The following is a 17481-nucleotide window of genomic DNA, read 5'->3' on the forward strand; positions in this document are numbered from 1 at the left end:
TAAAGTCATGCACTTTATCTTCTCCAAGTGCACCTCCTGTTTTCAGCCTCTTGACTGCCAGCCATCAGCCTCTCATGTCACAGCACTGTCTGGCCTCCTGTCACTGTCTGTCCCCATGCACTCACTCAGACGGGGTGCCGTCATGAGAATTGGAGGGGAAAAGCAGCACGGGGTGGAATAACGCTCGAATTTAGAAGCTGATTTGCAGCGACTCAGTAGCAACATTGTGAAGGACAAGTCTTGAACAATAAATCAGAATCAATTTCACTGACAGAGAATGATTTGTAATTTTGGGAGAGATTTGTAGGACAAAAGAACTCGTCTGAATGAAGGAAGTGGAGGAGGAAAAAGAGTTACTTCAAACGTCAGACATCTTATGTATGCAGTTGTGTGCCTATGTGAATGTCTTTGCCTTTACTATAGAAACACAGATGAATAATTACACATTGAGTAAAATGCTTCAGAAAGTGACTCAGCTAACTATGTGTATTATAATGTAGTTGTGGATTGTCCCAAGTATCTCCTTCAGGCTCTTTGTAATGCCTCTGTAAGGCAGTTCCTCCAAATTTCTTTGCCATCTGGCTGTTTGTCTTCCTCAGGCAGTATAAAAAATTAAAGCATGGAATGGAGAAAAAAACAAAGCAAAACTAGTTCACTAAAAGTAACTCATGTTAACGCTTCGATCACTAAATTCTTAATGAAAATTGTCCTCATTCCCACTCTCCTCTCCTGCTCCTCTGATTTTCACTTTCTCCCTCTGCGCTCTGCAGATCTCCGTCTATCTCTGGCTTCCTGGATGACTATGCCTTCATCATATGTGGTTTGCTGGACCTGTATGAGGCCACGCTACAAACAGAGTGGCTGCAGTGGGCTGAGGAGCTGCAGCTGAGGCAGGACGTGTTGTTCTGGGATGATCAGGGCGGAGGCTACTTCTGCAGTGATCCCACTGACAGCACAGTACTGCTGCAGCTGAAAGAGGGTGAGGGATGGATGCATTCGCTGCTTTTTTTACCATAGGAACATTTGAAGAGGCTCAATGCACTTAACTTCAATAAGAACTACAATATCTTACCCCCAGCAAAGTCCCTGCTCAGGGGGTTGGCACGTTCTGGAAGTTTAGGGATGTGTGAGTGGTGACTGCTTTTTGTTAGGATAACTTACTTTTTATAAAGATAACATTTAAATCTGGCCCAAGCACAGCTTTTGATTGCTCTGTTTGAGAAAGACAAGAGAGGCTTACACAGCTGGAACGTCTGGTTTGCCATGTTTTTAGAAAGTCTTGTCAGAATAGCTGTTTCTACATCAGTGAACTAATTTGCCTAATCTCTGAGGTTCTTCAGACTGAAGTGGAATCACATATAAACAACAGTGTAAAGGAACCTTTTCTTTCTTTGAGGTTTCAGGGACAGAATAGGTACCTGGAGTGGAAATGTAGGTGCTGATAGATTGGTAGATCATCTCAGTATGGGTGTTCAGGCAAACATGATTCCTTTCTTATAAAATGAAAGTAAACTACTTAGATATCTGAAATCTCTGTTATCTTACCTGTGTCTACAATATTAGTAGTGAATTTAAATACATAACTCTGGAAGACATTACCATCATATCAGAGCATGATGGTAATGTCGCCTGTGGCAATTAGGAATCCGCAAGGAGTGTGATTGGATTACAGTGTCATAGAGCGGACAGTTTGAGTGATTGTACTCTGAGCTTTAGTGATTCATACGTCTTTTGTTTCCAAAATATGAACGCCAACAAAAACATCACAGTTTGTATTTAACATTTTTTGTGACTCATACTGAATAACTAGCTTCTTTTGTTTTAAAACTTGCTAGTGTTTTTGAATGTTGTATTTTAACCCTCTAGAAATCTAACTGCTCTGTAAAGCAGCAACATACACTACATATAAGAGATATAATGTAGCTACCTTAATGATCTCTCACACACACACAGACCGATCTATAACCACTATATGAACCCTATAGTCTGCTCCTCTGACTTTAAGTCCTATGGATAATATACAGTTTATACAAAGAGCCAAATTAGCCATGGAGTCAAAAGTGTGTTAAATGGAAGTCTGTGGTCTTGAATAGCTTTAAGTGGGTCTTCAAGGAACAACAGTTTTGATATTAGATCTGAAGATTTGTCCAGATTAGTAACTGAAAGGAGCACGAGTGCTCAAATGCAGTTTTTGTCACATTTGACAGAGTGATTGTGTTGTTAGATGAGCACAGAGGTGATCAGGAAAAGTCTTTAACGTCCATTCTCCTGGGCTCACTAATGTCTGTAGAAAACTTAGGGTAATTTTGTTAAGCAGTCATGTAATGGTTTTTTTTAGCTTCCAGCTGCTCCAGTCAAGCAGAAGAAAAATAAGTCAAGCTATTAACAAACTGAGAAGGGTTCAAGCTTTGGATACACATGGAGTCAAATGTGATATCAGAAAATTATGCCAGTCGACTAAGCAACAGGCCGAAAGTGCTACAGGCATTTACACACATCTGCTGTAATATTGGAAGTTCTGTTGAGCTGTTAGAACATAAATAACAAACTGGTGCTGCTACTGTGGGGCATGTGGCAAGTCTGTTTAAAGATGCAGGTCGGATTAACAGACAGGTGAAAGACTAATAGCACTACTGCAGAATACCGCTGCGGCTCAGGCAAAGTGTGAGGATGTAGCTCAGAGAGATGAATAAATACAAAGTTTGAGATGTGTGTGCAGAATTGGAAATTGGCAGAAGTTGACCACACTGAGTTAAACAAACAGAGGAGGCATGAATGGATGCTGAGTTACTGGATGAGCGTAATTATTAATTGCTTATCTTTTCATGCACCGTCCATCTCTTTCTCGCCTGCGTATATCTTTCACCTTATTGATCGATCTTAACACGATGGAAGCCTCGTCTGTAATATCTCTGTCAGTCTCCGTCTATTGCTACACTTTAAATGTTAGTGAAAAGGCAAGAAGGCACAGATTGGTGGATAGACTGATGAATAGCTGGAGGATAAAAGAGGGGAGCAGAGGAGTATTGACCTCCTCCTATCTACCTTCAGCACTGTAAAAGCCTCACTCATTCAAGCTGAACCTCTTCAACTTGAAAGCACTCAAAGACTGATGCTCTGATTCTTCGGCTACTTTGATCACCAGGCCTGTCAAATACGTCTTCTTTCTGTCTCTCAGTCCATCTGCTCCTGACAGGCTGGAACAGGACGACAATCTGCAGTGGGAATCTCAAACCCACCTTCTGCTTCTGCCTGCTCTCATCTTGCTTACATCTTCATTTTTTCCAATTATTACATGTTCTTCCTTGCTGCCCTCGTACTTACCTTTTAGCCTTGTAGGGTTTGTTTCTTTTCCATCCTCAGTATGCGCCTTTTGATGTTGATTACAAATATAAGCACAATTGGGCTGCAAATAGTTTTCCTTACAAACAGTACTAGAGTGTTGTTTTGTTTCAGGCTATTCGATAAATAAAAACCTGTTTTCTGCTCGAGGAAATGAAACCCAACCCAGAAACAATCCTACTGATTTCCCAGGGACTGAAGTCTTTTGTCTTTGACCTGGTCCTGTGCCTCAGCTTTACAATGATTTTGAACCTGGTAAATGACAAAACAGGTGGCATTGCATTAGACTAGCATCAGAATGGCGCAGGAAACCTTTGAGGACAATATTTTCAGCAATATCTAACATAATATAAGTGATTGATGAAGCTGTGATGAGATGTGGGACATTTGGGCCAGGCCCCTAGTGGACAAGCTGTGTAAGAACAGTATTTATGTGTTTGTTTTGGAATTATTCGTTATTTATCACAAATGCACTGAAAATATCTGATCTAATCTAAAATTGGCATATAACTGTAGAGAATAAATTGAATGATTAAAAAGGTTAGAAATAGATTGATCAAGATACACGAATGGCCACTAAAAATGAAAAATGTTGTCTAACCTTGTTTTCCACTAAGAACTTAAACCTTTCCTGCAGTGGAAAGTTTGGAGTTTTGTAGAAATAATTCCTTTAGATGCCTAAAGTTTTGCTAATTAAAATCTTCTTATGTAAAAAGTGGTGATGAAACAGTGTATTACTATAGAAGTAGAAGAAGTAGCACTGTGCACACAGACTGACAGCCTGCTGTTTCAGAGATTCAGTCCTGAATTGGGTGAATTTTTCCAACTTTTCCGGCTGGATAGTCACGTTCGGGGCACAGTCATTTTGACTGATAGGTGTCCCAAGACAGACAGTTATAGTGTCGTCGTCCCCCCCCCTCTAGTGTGTGTGCTGTTGGAGAATTTTTAAATGAATTATGTAACTACTATTATGGGTTGCTGGCCATCCCAGAAGTTAGTGCCTTCTTAGCTGTTACTTAGAGTGCAGGAAAATATTATTTGGTCACTTGCTGAATTTGTAAGTTTGCTCACTTACTTATTTGTGCCTCATTAAGTGAAACAAGTATTTGATTCCCTACAGCCCAGCCAGAATTCTGGTTCCCTCTGATTGTTTGTAACGTGGCACACAACCAATCAGTCAATTACAGATACTCCTGATCTCAATGTGTTATGTTTGTAAAGCACACCTGTCGACAGAATTCGTTTCTTCCATTCCAGTCTGTCCGCCATGGTCGGCAAGACCAAATCTTAACTTTCCCATTGAGCAGCTAAATAATTCAGAGAAGGATTGGAGTAAGTGCTGCGGTCAGATGAAACTCACTCTTTGACATCAACCTAACCTGCCATGTTTGGAAGAACAGATATGTTCTTCCAAACATGGCTAGCCAGTCTCCAGACCTCAGTCCTGTAAAGGTCTGTGGAAGGAGCTCAAGCTTCAGGTAGCTAATCTGTTAGCCAAGAAAGCTAAAAGATTTAAAGAGTTTCTGTAAAGAGGCTCGCTGCGCCATTAAATATAAACAAATGTCCAAGAAACCCATCTGCATATATACATATTCTGTACGGTGTCTGAAAATATAATGGTCTATACTTTTTGCTTAGCTCGTAAAAACAAAAAAAAATTTCCTCAAGAACTTCTTTAATGTTGCAAATCTGTAGAAAAAGGAGGATTTTTTTTGTACCAAAGGACTGGGGATATAAAAATAAATGGTCCTGGCCTGGATGTGCACTCCAGCCTTTCTTCAGTTGCCAATCCACTTCTGTAACTGATGGCTGCTGGCATGTCAGAGAAACTGACACTTTGTCTACACGCTGACATGTACCTTTGATCTGCCAGGCTGTAGATTCCAATTTGGATGTAGTTGCCTATTTGTTTTTGCTCCCAAGCTGCTCTGTCTGACAGGAACCATCTATTTCAACAGCTTCCTACTCCCACTTGTATTTTTATTCATAAATCTTTCGTCATCTTGACTCAGTTAATTTTTTTTCTCCTTACTAATACAGTCAGGCTCGTCTTTCTCTCTTCCAAATGGATCTCACGTTACATCTTTTCTTTTCCTCCATGACAGGATTCATCATTTTTCAGTTGGAAATGCAGATCTTTTGGTGATTGTTATTTTTATTATGAAATGTGGGACAGATCAGAGATGATGGCAGCCTGAGCTTGTGTGTTTTGGAGCGCTTGTCCCTGCGCGCCGTCACACCTGCATCTGTGTGTGTTTATCGAAGCTGACTCGTGAGAGCTCTCTCATCTGAGAGGATTGACAGAGCCATTATGGTGGCGGCGCTGTGTGGGGTTGAAGCCCATTAGTGACGCTACACCCGCTGCAGTGCGGATGCCGGTCCCAGCAGCGTGGCCTGTCACCGCAAGACAGATTACCCCACTATGCTGCCACTCTACATCTCCTCGCCTCAGCCTCCCTTGTGTGTATTTGTTTTTGAAGACTAAGGTTGCAATTATGCACAATATCTGTCTTTGTTTTGTAGTTGAAAATCAGTTGTGTTTGTGAAAACAGTTTTTGTCTCTCGTGGTCACAGTGCATTGTCAGATGTATTCCCATTTAAAAAGACAGAAAAATACAGGATACATCAACTTGAGACTGCTTCAGCTGTTTTTGTAGACTTTAAAAAACTGATAAAAGTCTTAAGTAGTGCTTTACTGCAGTGAGTGTGTGTTTCTGTGCTGACAGCAAGTTTTCTATGTGTGTGTCTGTTTGGAAGCAGTACTGTCACGCCTTCATCTGCCCTCCTTCCATGGGGATCCTTAAGAGATGAGATGTGAAATGTTGAAAGCAAACAGACTCTCAGGTTAAACCTCTGTGTGTGTTTACAGTGTGTGTGTGTGTGCTGAAACTTGCTGTGGAGTCCAGAAACATGCAAATCAAAGTATTTCTGCATTTCAGTCACGCATGGATGATGGTAATTCGTGCTCATTATAAAACATATTGAATATGCAGTGTACAGGACAGCTGTCTGGCTGTGTAGGGCCATTTTGCTGTAAATACTTAGAAGTCAGAACTCTACAACTCTACATTTCCAGGTTTTGCTCAAAATGTGCCGTTTAACTTAAAGAGTAAATTGTGTTGGACAATAAAAAGCACACTCACACACATTCAGAAACACAGACCTCAGGCCTGAGAAGCAATCATGTAGCAAGGGCAGAGGTTATGGGAACATCACCTTCCAGGTTCTCATTAGACACTGATATGAATGATAAGGACCAGTCACTGAACAGAGCCATTCATGGGGTTATCTGTTGTGTCCATCACATCACACAGAAAGGCATTGCATCCACATTTGGATTATAAGCATGGCATCATTCTGGATGTAAAAGTGAAACTTTTAATGTTTGTTCATGTTTAGACAAATCACATTAGTTTAAAAAAAATGTATAACGCATTGCTATGCCATAGAGTTTATAAAACACTGAGCATAATCTGAGTCTGAAAAAATAAGCATGACATTTCCTAAACCTGCATTCATTTTTTATTATTTTTTTAAAATGATTGTTTTCATAAAAAATAAAAATAAAATTGAAAAATAAAAAAGAAGCTTTTGTTTTGGCCTGTTGTTGATTGATGTTGGCATTTTAAACAAACAAACAAAAAAAGAGGACAATTTGCTGAACTTAGTGGGCAATACCTGTGTTTCCACAACTGAATGTTCAAACATTCAGTTTCAGTCGGTCACCGACAGCAAATAACTTCAATGCAGTCACGGGGCAACCATTGAAGGCAACTATAGTGAAGAATATCTAAAAGACAAAATAATGCTTAAGTTGATTATTGTTTTTTGTGCATAGCATGGCACCTTCCCAGGACCTTGTTTCAGATAACAATAAATGAGTTGTGTTGTGAGTGAGTGAGTCTGTTTTGTATCAAGTCATAATCCCCGTCTTATGGCTCAGTCACACTAGAGTAAAAATAGGATGGCAACATCTCTGTAACTAGGAATAATCACTGGTTGCCTGGTAATTGCATTGAAGATTTTTGCTATCGGTGAACAATTTGCAAGTAGTTGCGGTGAGTGTTTTTATTGCACGTTGCCTGGTGAAAAGCAGCCTGTCTCCAAACAACTGAAGTCTATCTTCAGAGGAGTCGTTCAAAGCCAGTGAGTTTGCAAATTCTTTGCACAATTGTGCAATAAATATGCTCATGCTGAAATCTCCGACCACGGTTTTAGTGTGACTATAACTTTATACTCTGTTTCATTTAAATAACTCCTTTGTTTTCTTGATTCAGAGTATATTCAAGGCCTTAGACTGTAACTGTTGAGCATCTTTTCTTTGTCTTTGCGTCTCAGATCAGGATGGAGCTGAGCCCAGTGCTAACTCAGTCTCAGCGTTCAACCTCCTTCGTCTGTCCCACTACACTGGAAGACAGGAGTGGCTCCAGAAGTCCCAGCAGCTATTGACGGCATTCTCTGACCGTCTGACCACTGTTCCCATAGCCTTGCCTGAAATGGTGCGAGCTCTTATGGCCCAGCACTACACACTTAAACAGGTGAGTTTGAAACTAACACACATGATCATGAAGGGGAACAAGTTCAGGCACCAGAAGGATTTATTTTGTCCTATGAGTTCACCGCTCATTGAAGTCTTTTGAGTTTTGCATGTAGGAATCAGGGCTACTGGTGGGTTTTAGTTACTATGACAACCAGATAATACTTTACCATTGGTATTGGTAGGATAGTCAAAGTAGTCTTGATTTAATATTACGCATTTAAAGTACCACTGTTGATTGGTGTTAGCCAAAGACAGTTGTCCTAAAAGCCAGGTTGGCTTGGAGAGCAGGTGTTTGCCAGGCTGCCGGCCCAAATTGATTTTCGCGTCCACCCACTAAAAGCAAAGGTTTCTGCTTGAATGATGTATTGTGCAAACATAGTTTGTCATGCAATTTGCATTTAGTGGTAAACAAAAACTGAACAAGAAGCTGGTGAAACAGATTTAACTGATTCTCTTGTATACTCAGTAACCATGCAGTAAAGTGAACGTCAGTATGAAATTATTCCACTACATCTCTCCACAGCACTGCAAATAAAGTTTTCTTGATTGATGATGTTTGCATATTTGGGTAATAAAGTTCTCTCTTTAGTTGGTCAAACTACAGATGCCATGAAGCAACCAGAGCCTCAAGTCATGTCTGTTTGTTAACTTTTTTTTATAATAACAAATATTGCAAAAAGTGAAAGACAGATATAACGTATACTATTCCTTCCGATTGCAAATCACAGCAAGCAGCCCTACTGTACTGTACTTTACTGTATTGTGTTTCAGCCATTCCTAAACTTCCACGGCACAGTTTGAAATGGGACACACAAAACTTTTAGTCACTCTGATCGTCTCACAAATGAAAAATGAAACATTTCCTGTGTGTGTTTTGTCATTCATTTGTTTTAATCTTAGTTTTACTTTCCAAATTAAGTGTCCTGGTCACTATGAAATGTGAGATGAGTTCAAGATCAGAAACTGGTCTGAAAACCCGAATAATAATAATAAATAAGTTCTTTTGAAACCCCTTAAACCCTCAGAAGTTCTTTAGAATCCCAAAACTTTAAATATAAAAATGTGTTGATTTTGAAACCAATCCTAAAGGATTTTATCCTGTAGGGTTAAACAATAAGTGCATCTAATTTCATAAAGTTATCAAACAGGATTAAGTTGTATAAAAGTCTAAAAGGTGTGACTTTTAAAACAATGCTGTTCTGTGCACTTAAAATGTAATTTGTTTGTAAGAACCAAATATATTTTTTTGGTATTTATTGTAAATTATGCTGCGCGGCCCACCTGGATCAGTTTGTGACCCACATTTACGTAATCACTGTTAAACATCTTTTGCTGAACAAAAAACAACAAAAGTTACGATTTTTGTTCCCTGATATCAAAATGATTTTTCATTTAATGAAAAAAGATAGCAGGGAGCTTTTTAGTTCAGTCAAGTCCATTTTGTTTTTATATCACATTTGTGTCTGCTTTTAAAGTAATAAGTAACATTGTGTTCAGAAGTTGTTTTTGTATTGTAAATCAGTTTTTGATTCATCTCAGCTCCTGGCAACTAATTTCTTAGTCGACTAAATGAGGGGCTGCACAGGATTGTGGTGTAGGGCTGCAACTATTCTTCAGCATAATCAATGACATCGCCTGCGCAGAATTTTATTGTCGATGCATCATACGCTAGTACCACGGAAATGTGTCTTTGTAACTGACTGCAAAACAAGGAGGACGGAAGAAAATGGAAATGAGAGATTAAGATAAACATTAAATGTAGATTGTGCAAACGGAGCTTTCCTCCCACAACAGCACTACCGCAGTGCGTGATTATTTAAAGCGCCCGCACCCTGGAGCTTCAGACCAGGTCTGAATGGGTCCGTTTTAGAAAGTTAAAGAAAAAGGCAAATTAGATCACTACATGAATAATCTTTAGTTACAGCCCTGCTGTGGTGGGTGAAACCTTTCTCCCTCCTTTGTCTGATCAGACTATCAAACCAGCTTGACTAGCACTGACTTAAATAAAGGATCAAGCCTAGATTTACAGATTTATGGGGGTTTCTACAGCGATCTTGGAGCTGCAGCTCCATCTGGTGGCTCATGGATGCATAACCTTTACGACACAATAAATTGCTGGCATCGATTGATATGAACGTCTGGTACCAACTAGCAGCGACAGTTAGTCATCTAGTCAAGTAGTCACGCACATCCTTAAGCTGAGGAAGTGTTCTAAAACAAATGAAGGCTGAAAAATCTTTCACTTTATATATAATGAATATGGAATGTATGAAAGTTTTGCAGTAATTAAAAAAATAAGAATTTTTTAAACAATGTTGTATTTTTTTTAGCTTCATTGGTAAACCTCGATCCCAGTAATAATCATGAGTTAGACTGAACAAAGTGGCTGCGTGTGTAATTTACTGACTGATGAAAGTGGAGTTAGAGCCAAGTAGCCTTTAATATCCTCACCATTCACAATATTTATGTCCTGTGCTGGTTCTCCTCCTGCTGCTGCTTTTTCATTATTAACAGCTTAACTTGGAAGCTCAGCGGCCATCATATAAACCCTGTTTGGATAAACATTTGTTTACAAGAGTCCTCTTTAAGCAAGCAGCTAATTTGTTGATACATATTTTTCACCCCATTTCATGGCCCGTAGGTTATCTGAGGACAGCACCTCTCTAAGCTCCCTGCACATCTAATCCCTGGACACACAGACTCTTAATCATTTCCCCCTGTTTTTAAACAGGACTTGTGCATTTAAGGGATTATTTCAGCTGTTCAGTTATGTAACTGGTTTGAAATATTAACACCCTCAGTTTAGCCTGAAACCACCAAAACTAGCAGGCACAGCAGGAGTTAGCCCAAAGTTTCTGTAACACTCAAAGAACATTTTAAGTTTGAAAGCGTGTGAGAGAAGAGAATAACAGGAGCCTAAAACAGGATTAGTTAGAGTTTGTTGTCATAGATGACAGGGTGACAGGTCAGGGTAACAGCGCGAGGGTAACAAGCTGAGAAGTAAAGCAGGGGAAGGCGATCCCAGAGAAAACACCTGCCTCCCTTGTTAGTGCTACAAATACAGTACTGACCTATATCACTTCCTGTACTTCTCCTCGTCCCACGCGTCACCTTTCCCCCCATTGCTTTGGTCTTATTATACTTCTTTTCCTCTTTCTTCCGTCTCCTTTCATCCACATAATCTTTTTTCCTCACCCTCCCTCCTCTTCTATTTTTTTTATTTATCTTTTTTAGATTGTGATCTGTGGCCAGAGGGATGCTCCAGATACTACAAGTCTCCTAGCAGCAGTCAAGTCCCTCTTCCTCCCGTATAAGGTAAGCTTTCAACATCATGTTTGATTGAAAGTGATGCATCATCTCGACAAACTGAGCAAAATATGTCACCAATCGCTAAAGCAAAGATCAGATTTCAGCTTTGTAGACGCATGCTGATTTACTCCAGCGTCGGTGTCTTTAAGGAGGCAGCAGATTTGCACTAACCTTCTAAACGTGCACACACACTGACACACAGAAGCAGAGTGAGCCCAACGTAGAACAGCGCCTGTGGCGTTGGCTGATTTAAGTGTGGTTTTTTAAAGGTCAGCCTGAGCTTCTCTCTTTTCCACTCCTCAGTGTAATAACTTCCCAGCTATCTCTTTGGGGGCATTAGTTGACCTTAAAGCCCGTTGCTGACATTGAAATGCCCAGTAGGTCTAAATCTTAACTCTGCAGTCAGTGAAGGCCTTACTTGTCTTCCTGCTAGCCCTGATGGAGGCTGGTAGTTAAGAACTGGACAGCTGTCAGTCTGAGTCAGTCTTAAATTCAGTGTGGCTAGCCAACATTTTTCAGTGCTTTCAGCCAGAAAATGTTTCCCTGTGTTTCACACTAAATATAATAAATGTTAAAAAAACAACAACAACATAAATTGTATATAATGGCAGGTTATCCCTGGGTCTGAAACGTGAAAATCCAGTGTGGGAGTGCCTTTAACCTGCTTTCTTTGTAAACTGAACATGTTAGAGTAAAACCTGAAAGATTGTCAAACAAGCACCAGAGGTTTCCAATTTGTGAGCGTTAAAAAAATGTATTTTTTAGAAAATTTTGACACAAAAGGAAACAAAGCTAGAAGATGAGCCAGTAACAGAATGTAGATAAAAACGAGACCTTTTACTTACTGTAACTTGTTTATCAAAAAAGTACATAAAACATCTCAGGTGAAAATACTAGTTTCTAGTATTCTATGTTATAAACATTAAGATGGTCATATTGGGGGGGTTGTATTTGGGCGTTTTTAAATTAAATGAAATTGAAATTTTCATGTGACTATTTGCCTTTACATCTGATGTTGTCAGATCTGAGTTGACTTAAAAAGGCCACGCTTTGACACATGCCTGTGATTTGGTGCCAGCCTCTATCTCAGAACATCTTGACAGCATGGAAGAAACATTTCTGCGTGGCTTTGACTTTGAGAGGGTGAGGTAGGAGACGGTCACTGTCTGTTATGGATGTTAAGGTCCAGAGTGCATCCACAGGAAAGCTCCTTGGTGTTGTAGCTTTCTGCTACCTTTGTCACTTTGTGGGTTAAATCAGCGGTCTCCAACCTTTTTTGCGCCACGGACCTGTTTATGCCTGACAATATTTTCACAGACCGGCCTTTAAGGTGAGCGGATAAATACAACAAAATAAAACTAGAACCGGTACCGAAAGAAAGAAGATTTATTCATAACACACGTGAAAAGACCCAGGAAAACCGAGTTAACGATAAAAACGATAACAAAATAACGCTGAAAACTGATAAAAACCCTGAAAACCATACATTTCACACCTGAGCCTCAACTCTTGCGGCCCGGTACCAAACGACTCACGGACCGGTACCGGTCCGAGGCCCAGGGGTTGAGAACCGCTGGGTTAAATTGCAAAAAGAATCTTTACAAGCTTGTTGAGTAAGTGAAACTCAACAAAGAAAGTGCTCCAGCACAGATTCACAGCTCTCACTATTAACACTGCTCTTTAAATTCACTTATTTGCCCAGCTTGCAACCAGAATTAGACTACTAAATTAAAGCAGTGATTGTCCACTCCATCTCTCGCCCTGTCTTTTCACACACACACGCACACACACACACACACTTCACACTGCCCTACTGAAATATAGATGAGTTGTGCAGTATCAGGCAGTGGCTGCAGTAACATCAAGCCAATTCCAGATCCCCGCAGAGAGACACAGATCAGGACCGAGCTGGATGGAGCCATTATCAGGATGGATGTATTATTAAGGCTGATGTACGCTGTGTACTGTCACATGCTCAGCCATGTTATATTCAGCGTAATGACAGTGATTTCTCTGATGGGGTACTGTCTCAGTCAGGAGAAATGGTCACATCAATAATAAAGACAGGTTTATTTTCAAGTTAGGTTCAATTAAATGAGAAAGTTGGTCATGAAAAATGTAGTTTTTATTGCTCATTGATTTTACGCTGCACCCTCTCAGAATGGTAACCACGTCATGTCAGTGCAGCCTGCACCAACTGTGATCGGCCCATTCGGTGGTGTCATTTCCTCCTGTGCAATTCCAGCTTCTCTTTCTGTCACCATTTTTTACCCCTTAGCCACGTAAGGCTGATGGGGTATCATGGTTAGAGCTGGGTATCGTCACTGATTTCTAGAATCGATTCAATTCCGATTCACAAGGTCCCGAATCGATTCGATCCACGATTCAATTTAATTCGATTCGATTCAATTTACTTCGATTTGAATCTGGGAAATTTTGACAGTCAGAAATATTATAATTCAGATCAGTGCATTTACATATTTTTGTATCTATAAAAAGGAAGCTGACACACGCAAGACTTTATCAAAGGTGTGAGCATCACAGCAGATGCCTTTGTGTCAAAATAGCTGAAGATAAAACACAGAAAAACATGAAGGTGATTTTCCTGTTCTGGGATTTTATAAAAATATTCTGCAGTACATCAAAAACGAAAGAAAACCATTAATCAACACATGAACATTACCTCTGAAGTTACAGCGGTTTTATTAGAGACAGGGCTAAGCGTTTTGCATTTTGCACAATTTTAAAAAGTTTAAATTTGTTCAGTATTGAACGACAGAAATTAGGTTTTCTTTTCGGAAGTAAGTAAAACGAAAAGAAAAAAACGTCAGCCGACAGCACTGTAAACAACGGTAGACTTGTGCATAACAAGCAAGCGAATAATGAAGAAAACAGTACAGAGAGAGAGAGGGAGAAAGAGAGAGAGAGAGAGAGCTGTGCATGTGGTCGAAGCAAAACAGTAAAAGTCAGAGTGAATACATGACGATGTTTATGTGAAGCCTAGTTTGGATCTTCTTTTGCTGCTGGTTCGGTCAATATTGTTTGGAGAGACATCAAACTAACAGCTTTAGAATCAGCGCATAAAGGGCGTGAACACAAAGCGCGGACCCGCCGACAGATCAGAATCAGCGAGCTGTCGGCTTTCAGCCCCGACCGTGAGAAAGGCGACAGCTAACTGATTCTGATCCGGGTTGCGCTGTGTGTTTTGTGCAGAATCCGTGTTCCTGCTCTCATTTATTGTCTTAGCTGTTTGGTGGTTGTTGAAATTTTGTGAGATTTCACCAGAGATTCTGGCATTTCGGGCAAAATAAATTTATATTAAAAAATCGATTCAGGATTTTAATGAATCGATTTTACGTTATCCAAGCCAGAATCGATTTTAATCGATAAATCGATTATAAAACCCCACCCCTAATCATGGTCACCCCACCGGTTGGGTGGATAAATGCTGGCAGCAGCAGTGACTATGTAGGCTAAATTGTAGCCTCGTATTGTAATCGCGCATGAGGAGGCCATCTCACAGACGAGCCCTCGTGTAGTGACGTATGAGAAATTTGTCCCTGTCTGTTTGTTTTTCTTGTGTAAAATGACTCAACTGTCACTCCTGTGCTCTTCAGCACACTTCAAGTTTTTCATTGACAAAAATGCCCGGTGGGGAAAAAGTTAAGGAGATGAGATAATCGAGAAGCTCTGCAAATGCACTGTCAAATTACACTGTGATTCAAAAATCCAACACTCGGAAATATCTTCCTCTTGTTTTCTTTCATTTCATGATGACTATGATGGATCAGTGTAGCTGCTACATACACACACAAATAAACTTCAGAGTGCACAGAAAACATGCAGACTTTACACAGAGAGGTGAACCAGGAGCCTTCTTGTTGTGAGGCAGTAAGTGATCGGCACTACACCACTTAGAGTAAAAGAATAAAATGTTCTTTGGACTGAAACCAGTAATATAGTTAAAAAGAGTAAAGTCGAGGAAATTTTATGTATTTATTTTTTATCTTGAAGACATGGATAGAAAAAAGGAGGCTTCACTGGTATCTTGTTAGATACTGAATGTAAAGATGGAACAGTTTACAGTATAATTGTGTGCATTTGTACTTTTACAAGCAAAGAAAAAAAAGACTCCTGGAGTCTGTTTGAGTGACACGTCAGATACAGATTTTGTGCTAATGAGCCTTCAGAGTGAGATGAAGGGGGAGGCTGAGAGGGAGTAAATGAGGCAGAGGACAGAGTGTGTGTGCACATAGTATCTGTGTGTGTCCAGATATAGTGACAAGAGCCAACTTTAGTGGCAGTAGAAGCTGTCTCAGCCAGGATGAGATTTCATGGTCCTGCACAACAATAAACATGCACATAAACCTATTTTTGGAGATGAGACATCACACTTTCAGAGGAATGGCATCACTGCCTACAGCAGATGTAAAATACACTCACGGACTTTCTGATACAGTATGTTCACAAGCAACACTTGGAGCACATAAACACATTCTGGGAGATACACAGTTTCACATGCAAATATCACTACAAGATAAATAACTGAGGACAAAAGTTCACATGTACGTGATGTGATTACAAACTAGAGGAAGGGAAAGGGAAGAAATTAAGAAAAAATAAAACTGTGCTGAAGCAGTTCGCCTGTTAATTGATTACCAAGAAATTTAATCAGCAATTTAATCAGCAGCATAAACAGAGAAGCCCACACCTCTCCCTCTCCCCAGCCACCTCCTCCAGCTTGTCTGGGGTAACACCAAGGCGTTCCCAGGCCAACCGAGAGAGAGATATAATCTCTCCAGCTTGTCCTGGGTCTGCCCTGGGGCTTCCTCCTGGTGGGACATGCCCAGAACACCTCACCCAGGAGGCGCCCAGGAGGCCGCCTTATGAGATGACTGAACCACCTCAACTGGCTCCTTCCAATGTAGAGGAGCAGCGGCTCTACTCTGAGTCCCTCCTGGACGGCTGAACTCCTCACCCTATCTCTAAGGAAGAGGCCAGCCACCCTTCGGAGGAAGCTCATTTCCGCCGCTTGTATCTGCGATCTTGTTCATTTGGTCACTACCCACAGGTTGTGACCAAATACCCACACGTACTTAGAGTCAAAAATAGAAAATAACTCTGAACGTGAAGCCTTAGTTTTGGCTTTACAGGGGTTACTTTATCATATGCTTAAATATGGCTTGAAACTTTAGCCATGTCTAATTTGAGCATCCACCAGTTTAACAATCCAATCCAATTTTATTTTTAAAAAAAAGTTGACAAAAGAAGTGATGTGTCGGTCGCGAACGAAATGGCTCTTAGTAATAAAAGCATGTATAACTTTCCAAAAGTTAATAATAAATAAGAAGTGCTTGACCATAGAAGCCTTAGTTGGCAAAAACCTAATTGAACAAATGAATTAAGAATTGTTTGTTCAGTCTTTAAGTTACAGCCCATTTTCACACCAAGCTTATTTATAATGGAAAATAAAAACGCTACATCCAGATCAACAGAATCAACCTTTGGAGACATTGGACACAGGTCCAGTTTTGGATCATTGCTGGAACTAATTGGTTTTTATTATTGTAATTCATACTTCTCATTAAAGTAAAAAAAAAAAAAAAAATTAAGGTCATTCAGACTTTAATGTCACTTGAGAAAATATGTAATACGTTTAGGAGCAGGTAGATTTGGAAATGATCAGCACAGAACTGATACCTGGCAAAGTAATAGAATAGAACCCTGTGAAACTGGTTAGATCTAAAGCACTAAAAGAATGGTGTCCACAGAGTCATTAGCTAATAAAAGATCATTTAAAAACTCTTAAGAGAAATGATTCTGTGCTGTGAAATGTTTTAAAACCTATGAAATAATAAAAACCTGGACAATTTCTTGGTACACATTCTTTGATCTGTCCCTTTAAAGTAATTCATTTCTGGTAGCAAGAACAAGGAAAAGTAGAAAACATGATCTAACGCAGATAATGTACAAGATGACACGTAAAAACACCAAATGAACTGGAAGGGAATGGGTATAATGCAAGTAAGGGATAAAGTGCATGATGAAGTCAGCTGGGTGGGTTATATAAGCATCAGGAGTGGGAAGAGATTGAGGGTTGGTAAATGAGATAAAGGGAAGAAGTCGAAGGAAGAGTGAGTAAGAGAACTGTGCTCCACGTTACATTAGGTAGCTATGAGCAGAGAACATGTCTAATTTAAATCCAATTACTCCTTGCCTGTTTTCCTGGTTTTAGACCGCCACAAACTAATTGTGGTGAATGAGGTGCTCAGAACTCAACTCACGCTAAT

At 40.0% G+C, this 17481-nt stretch overlaps 1 protein-coding gene across 1 annotated transcript in view; it reads left to right on the top strand.

Annotated features, from left to right (window-relative positions):
* The window catches only part of spata20 (spermatogenesis associated 20), a 57836-nt gene that overhangs the window by 19932 nt on the left and 20423 nt on the right, over positions 1–17481 (top strand). Inside the window, exons 13-15 of the mRNA XM_006796999.2 lie at positions 771–979; positions 7681–7880; positions 11117–11197. Of these exons, the coding sequence (XP_006797062.1) occupies positions 771–979; positions 7681–7880; positions 11117–11197 (490 nt within the window). The remainder of the gene's footprint in view (positions 1–770; positions 980–7680; positions 7881–11116; positions 11198–17481) is intronic.

Source organism: Neolamprologus brichardi, chromosome 8 (assembly GCF_056152115.1).
Source record: "Neolamprologus brichardi isolate AB-2024 chromosome 8, ASM5615211v1, whole genome shotgun sequence".
Classification (NCBI taxonomy): Eukaryota; Metazoa; Chordata; class Actinopteri; order Cichliformes; family Cichlidae; genus Neolamprologus; species Neolamprologus brichardi.